The following is a 7,315-nucleotide window of genomic DNA, read 5'->3' on the forward strand; positions in this document are numbered from 1 at the left end:
CTCTACGGAAGTAGATAGCCCAACCTTCCTTCCGAGGAGTGGCTGATGGGTTTGAACCACCAGCCTTCTGGTTAGCAGTCAAATGACTTAGGCATTACACCACCAGAGCTCCTAATGTCATGGGGGGGGGGGCGCGGGAAATGTATGAACTGTTATGTGGAAAATGAATTTGCTCTGTAAACTTTCACCCAAATTACAATAAATAAATAAAGCTTGCAAGTGGCCTATCCAAGGCACAAAAATTGGTATCTATGCATCTGAAACAACAAAAGAAGAAGAAAAAGAAAGAAGAGGAGGGAGGATATGGAATGTGTGGCTCATTGAAAAGCTGTCTCCTTTGCCATGAGAACAGAAGAACTGAATGGGGCCTGGCTACCATTACTGAACATTTTGATGAAAGATTCTATAGAAGAATCTTGACCAAAAGGGGGAAAATGCAAAATCAAATTTTAAATTTTCAGGGGCTCCAGACTCTGGAGGCATAGGGGCTAGATTAACCCCTGAAACTACTGCCCTGAGATAATCTTTAAAATTCAAACCAAAAATATCCCTAAGTCTTCTTTAAACCAAACATTAGTTTAGCTGAACTAGTGATAAATGTCTGCTTTGAGGATTATGTTCTTTTAAGATCTACCTATAGGGGACTGAACTGACAATAGCAACTCAAAAGATTAGATAAGAGGGGGCAGTGAGTTTATGTTAATGGGGAAGGAATGACTCAGAAAAGGAGGGTGAGAATGGTTGAACTAAAAAAATGTAACCAATAACACTGAATTGTACATGTAGAAATGGTTGAATTTGTGTATTTTTGCTGTGTATATTCTCAACAACAAAATATATAAAAGAAAGAAAGCATGCCTGCTGTAGGTTAGAGTTCTTTTTGTTTGATTGGAATCTAGGAAAAAAAGTAGGAGGAGAAAACTTTCTTTTTAATTTATGCCCTCTTCTTGACACCAGTTTCAGGCCAGTTAGAAGACTGAACTTTCTGAAAGCGGTTGATTATTGCCAATGACCTTGAAATGTATTTCCTTTTCCCAAGCTAATTTTAAAGAACTTGCAAAACCAGTCAGTTCACTATGGTCAGCTCTATACTTATTGACAAGGACCTCTGGGTGGCATAGTGCTTAAGGCATTTGACTGCTAACCAGAAGGTTGACAGCTCAAACCCACCAGCCACTCTGCAGAAGAAAGACTGGGTAATCTACTTCCATAAAGATTTACTGCCTCAGAAACCCAAAGGGGGTCACTATGAATCAGAATCGACTTGATGGCAGTGAGTTTGGTTTTTTCTTTTATACTTATTGATAGCTTACCAGTCTTCTATCCTTATGTCTTAATTCCTAGTTTAGAGAGAGAAAAACTAAATCAGTTGTTTGTTTTTTAAAAACTTTTCTTTAGTATGGAGTAATACATGTTCCTTTCAGAAAAAAATAGGACAGATAGATAAGTCAAAAAGAAAACTTCATCACTCAGAGGTAATGACTATTAACATTTTTCAAACTTTTAAAAATGACTAAATACACACATATACTCACATTTACATATGTGCATTTATAAACTCAAACTCACTGCCGTTGAGTTGGATCCAACTCATAGTGACCCCTCCTTGGTTTTCCGAGGCAGTATCACTATGGAAGTAGTTTGCCCAACTTTCCTTCTGAGGAGTGGCTGGTGGGTTTGAACCGCCAGCCTTCTAGTTAGCAGTCAAGTGCCTTAGGCACTACACTACCAGAGCACTTATGAAGCAAAATTTAAAAAATGGAAGAAGGGAACACACTGTATATTGCTTGCAGTCTTTACTGACATCACATTATATTCTGAACATCTCTCCAGGATCAGAGTTTTGACATAAACAAAAATTAAAAGAATAGGTGATTGCAGGCTCCATGTTTCCTAAAGTAATTGACCAGGGAAGTGAAAGTGCTTTTGTGTGTTCCTACTATACTGTTTGAGAACCAATGAGGAATGAACTTGATATGGCTGCTAAGAAAGAGCCACTAGAGGTTCTTAATCAACACAATGACAGAACAGGACTGTAGGAAGAGTCGGTTAATAGTAAGAGCAAGACTCAGACAGATGGGGCGGCTGCTAAGAGTAGCTTAGGCTGAAGAGACACATGTGCAGTACTAGACGAGCTGGCATCCTGACCCTCCATTGTCTGATCGCACCCCTTCTCTCTCACACATTCAATCTCTGGTCTTTCTGTTCACCTAACTGTCCCCCTTCTTCCTCTGTGGCTCTGTCTGGAATGTCCTCATCTGTTGCATCTGTCTATCCATCTTTCACTTCACCTTCTCTACAAAGCTTTCCCTGTTTGTTTCTATCTTCTTTGCTGAATTCTAAGTTAGTACTTGATTATAGCAATTCTCCCACTGTCTCTTTTGACAGTGATGTGTCTTTAAAAATGCCTAGAGTTCACTTTTCATCTTGATAGTCCACTCATTCATCCATTTCCCAGCAGGTCTCAGGAAAACAAACTTTAGTAGAATTTTCATTGATTCCAGATGCAAAGGGCCATCTAGTGGCAGAAAAGGGAAAGGTATCTTTGTAAGTACAGGCAGTCCCCCTGGTTACCATCTGAGATCTGTTCCTAAATGTGTCTTTAAGTCGAATTTGTAGGTAAGTCGGAACAGGTGCATGCAGTTCTTATTTATCCTTACTTGAGTCTAAGAAAAGGCTGGGAGACTTTTCAATGATTTAAAAGCTGCACACGCAGCAAGTGAAAATGATTGTAATGAATTTGTGAGCAGGGGTTGGTTCAAAGAGTCCTGGTAGAGCACTGGATAAAACACTCAGCTGCTAACCAGAAGGTCAGTGGTTCAAATCCACCAGCTACTCCATCAGAGAAATGTAGCAGTTTGCTTCCATAAAGATTTACAGTGTTGGAAACTCTGTGGGGGCAGTTCTACTCTGCCCTATATAGTATTGCTATGAGTTGGAACAGACTCCATGACAGTGGGTTTGGTTTGGGTTTAAGGAGTTGGTTCAATTGTTTCAAAGTGAGGACAAACTTACATAACTTTAAAAGGCAAGTAGGAGCTGTCCAGACATTCCTAACCCAGGGACTGCCTGTATACAGTAAACTCTTCCAGCTATAACAACAGCAACTGCAGAAGGGATAGCTTTTATTTGTTTGTTTTTGTCTTTACAGTTCTCCTTTGTGATGCAGTTTCTGGATTACAAAATGCACTGCAATAAAAATCAGAGAATGCCTGTGGAAATGGTTTTGTCTTGCTTTCTAGTTATTCTACTGATCTACATGCTAGTAAGTTCCTCAGTGAGTATTTAAATAGCATTTGTTGAATATCTAGCAATACTATGCTTACAGCCCTGGGGTCTAGTGTGATGAGTTCTAGTTTTGTAAGAGTCAACTAATCAAATAAGGCAGCATTTCTCCAAGTGTGCCATGGAAAACTAGTCCCTGAAGAGGGCTTGGAGGAAAAAAAAAGGTGTGTGTGTGGGGGGGGGGGGGGAAGAGGAGGGTTTCCTGGCCAAACTGATTTGCAAAACCCTGCATACTATGACTTTAGCATAGATATTTCCATTGCAATTAGCACACTGGGTGATATGAGAAGTCCTAAACAAGAGAATTTGCTTAATTCAGCTTAACCCAATGTTTACCAAAGTTACCTGACCATAAAACCCTGTTAAAGTAACCCTATTAACATTCTGCAGAACAAGTATTCCAGGGTACACACTTAAGAAAATACTGCCTTGAGGTATTTCAGCTCAGGGTTTTAGAGATCGAACAGAGATTGCATCAAAAGTAGAAGTGAAATAGGCTAAATCCTCATTCCAGCTGCTTTAAATCCTTTGCTAGACCTGGCTGGGTATTAAAAAAGACGAAAACCCAAATTCTACCTTCTTGAAAGTGAAAACAGTAAGCAACCCATACATGCTTCCTTTGTGTCAGGCACTATTCTAAGCATGTCATGTATTTAATCCTCATAATAGTACCTACCTGATAGGGTCCTTACCTCATTTTACAGCAGAGCGAACTGATACGCAAAGAAAATAAAACAACTTGCCCAAGGTCACAGGTTAGCAAAGTGTGGAGTGGGCATTTGAACCAAGGCTGTCTGGCTCCTGGTTCTGTTCTTATCCTGGGAGTCCTGGCAATTACATTAAACCCCTTGTCATAGCACAGACACTTGGCACTTCCTCATCCGCAGCCCTCAGAACTGCTTTCCTTAGGTGAATGGTGAGCAGTGTGGAGTAACCCATCACCCACATGCAGCCTGCCTAGCTAGTGAATTTCAGGAACACTCTCATATCCCAGATGGGGAAAAGAGAGCCACAGAGGCAAGTCAGCCCTGCTATGCTCAGGCTCTGACTTCCACCTCACTGCTGCATGTAGATCCAGAGATGATTGCGATCGAAGACTGGTCTACCTGCTAGCAAGGGGAGAGGAGCGCTCATTTCTCTGGTCTGAGATGGGTGGTGCTATACAAAGAAGGAGTCATCTCTCACAAAGTTTAAAGCCCGAACACCAGAAAGAGGCCTGACTGATGAAACCACATGCTTTAAAGTAAGTGGATTAAGTGTTTACTATGGGGGAAAAAACATCTCATTTACTATGGGGGAAAAAACATCTCATTTTTAGAGCTCTGATATGAAGGCACTGTGAGCGGGCTGCATTCATAACTTAAGTCAAGAGATTGCTCAAAAACAACGTTTGTTCAAACCGTGCGGCACAATTATTGGTTCCTAAAACTAATGCATCTGAAATTCTGGCAAAAAAAAAAAAACAACCCAAATCCTTCAGTGGCTTCAATAATAAAAGAATACTTAAGTACCACTGCAGGAATTTCATTTCCTGACTTTAAAAAGCCATCATAAAAGCAAAACAAAACAAAACAAAAATACCCTCAAGAAATATGGCCAATGTGCATTTTATTCTTCTGAGGTGACCCTCAAGCAAAAAAAAAAAAAAAAAGATCTTCAATATTAAAGTAGAGGAATAAAGACCCTGGAAGGTTTTGGAGTGAGGCAGGCCTGGAAAGTGCTCCCACTAGGAGCCAGGCCACCTCCAGCGTGTCCCTTAGCTTCTCTAGGCCTCAGTTTCTTCCAATGGAAAATGGGGACCCCGATAAGCAAATCAAACCCACTGCCATCCAGTCGATCCTCACTCATAGTGTCCCTATAGGATAGAGCAGAAGTGCCCCATAGGGTTTCCAAGGCTGTAAATCTTTACAGAAGCAGACTGCCAAATCTTTGCCCTTGTTGTGGCTGGTGGATTTGAACCACTGACCTTTTGGTTAGTAGCCAAATGCTTTAACCATTGTGCCACCAGGGCTCCTTGGGGACCTCAATATCTACCTTAAAATTTTAAAAAATATTTTCCTCAAGAACTCTAGAACGTCGCTCCCCTATAGAAGGCAATGGGTTTATTTGAAACAACCACTCCTGGCATGGTTAAGAGAAACCAAGATGGACTCTCAGTTCCCTCTCAGCTTCACCTTATCCTCCCTACTTATTTCCTTCCTATCCCCCCAGGATTAGGGTTACTGGACTGTCAAATTTGACTTTTAGTTACAGTAGCTCTCTTATTTCAATAATAGCTGCTACATTTATTGGAGGAAGAGACACTTATTCAGCCTTCTGGGGAAATGCCAGCCGCTGGATGGTGGCTCTTGCTCTGTCTCCAGATTTCTCCACCTCAGCACTCTTGACATTTCAGCCAAATAATTCTGTGTGGAGAGCTGTCTCGGGCACTGCAGGACGTTTAGCAGCATCCCTGGCCTCCACCCACTAGATGCCAGTTGTGACAGCCACAAATGTCTCCAGACATTGCCAAATGTCCCCTGAGGGGCAAAATCATCCCCTCCCCTCTTGCTGCAGAACCATTACTCTAACTCAAAAGTTTTTAAGCCTTAACCCTGAAACCTCACTATCTTCTTCCTGGCTGAATAATGAAAAGAAAGAAACAAAAAAATCTAAAGGAGATAATGCCCTTTGGACACATTGTGGATCAACTCTCTTCCTCTCACAAAGTCCCACATATCAGCAGCCTTTATTTTAAGTGTTTGGGTGTTTTTTAAAGGGGTTGGGGTTAAAGGCAAATGCTTCCCATTGTCTCTCCATGACAGCTATTGAATGGCTATTACAAGGAAAAGAGAGTAGGATGCATGTTTTCTTTTCAAGAAAGGAAAACTGAAGAACAAGAAATGTATCTACATCCATATAGTCAGCACAAGCTTTGGTGGTGCACTGGTTAAAGCACATAGCTGCTAACCAAAAGTAGATGATTCAAACCCTCTGGCTGCTCTGCAGGAGAAAGATAAGCAATTTGCTTCTGTAAAGATCCACCCCCTTGGAAACCGAATGGGGCAGTTCTACTCTGTCCTACAGGGTTGGTATCAACTGGAATCAACTCGATGGCAGTGAGTTTGGTTTGGTTTTGGATACAGCCAGCAGAGTGCTGGGTGGTGCAAATGGTTAATGCACTCAACTGCTAAGCAAAAGGCTAGCAGCTGAGTCTACCCAGAGGGGCCTCAGAAGAAAGGCCTGGCAATCTAGACGCAAAAACTAACCATTGAAAACCCTCTGGAGCACAGTTCTACTCTGACACACACAGGGTCGCCTATGAGACAATCAATTTGATGGTAACTGGTATCTGGCCAGCAGTGGCACCTCAGGAAACCTCATTTCAAAGACTTACGTCCTCTTCTAATCAGGACAGAAAAGTATCTCATATATTGCATAGTCTGTCAATAAAGCTTTCAGATGCATACTGCAGAAAAGATCCATGTAAATGAGACAATAGAAGCACATGTCTAGAAAAGCAGAGGGCAGAGAAAGACAGGAATCATCTCTGTATATATTTGTAATGTAACATACCCTTCTTGTGTTAAGTAATGCAAAATCAAAATGAGAAGATTCTTCCGTCGTGCCTCTGTCCTCATCTCACACTGCGAACAAAGAAAAATTTAGATGGGATGACAATGAGATATTATTTTATATATATTTATACACATAAGAGCTCTGGTAGTGTAGTGTCTAAGGCACTTGACTGCTAACCAGAAGGCTGGCGGTTCAAACCCATCAGCCACTCCTCGGAAGGAAGGTTGGCCAATCTACTTCTGTAGTGATACTGCCTTGGAAACCCAAGGAGGGGTCGCTATGAGTCGGGTCCAATTCAACAGCACACAACAACAACAAATACATATATATATGTATTTTATATATATATATATATATATATATATATATATATATATATATATATATATATATCAACAAACCCTTGAAGGTAAATGTAACCTGTCAAAACCAATCAGCATGACTTAAAGGCTACAAAACAGTTTCAAGTCTC

General features: G+C 41.1%; 1 protein-coding gene across 1 annotated transcript in view; it reads right to left on the reverse strand.

Annotated features, from left to right (window-relative positions):
- Positions 1 to 6,905, reverse strand: part of KATNAL2 (katanin catalytic subunit A1 like 2) — a 57,335-nt gene extending 50,430 nt beyond the window's left edge. The window contains exon 1 of the mRNA XM_007943835.1: positions 6,841 to 6,905. Within this exon, the coding sequence (XP_007942026.1) occupies positions 6,841 to 6,905 (65 nt within the window). The remainder of the gene's footprint in view (positions 1 to 6,840) is intronic.
- Between the last annotated feature and the right edge of the window lie 410 nt (positions 6,906 to 7,315).

The sequence above is a fragment of the Orycteropus afer genome, unplaced genomic scaffold (assembly GCF_000298275.1).
Source record: "Orycteropus afer afer isolate SDZICR_OR568_19922 unplaced genomic scaffold, OryAfe1.0 scaffold00113, whole genome shotgun sequence".
Classification (NCBI taxonomy): Eukaryota; Metazoa; Chordata; class Mammalia; order Tubulidentata; family Orycteropodidae; genus Orycteropus; species Orycteropus afer.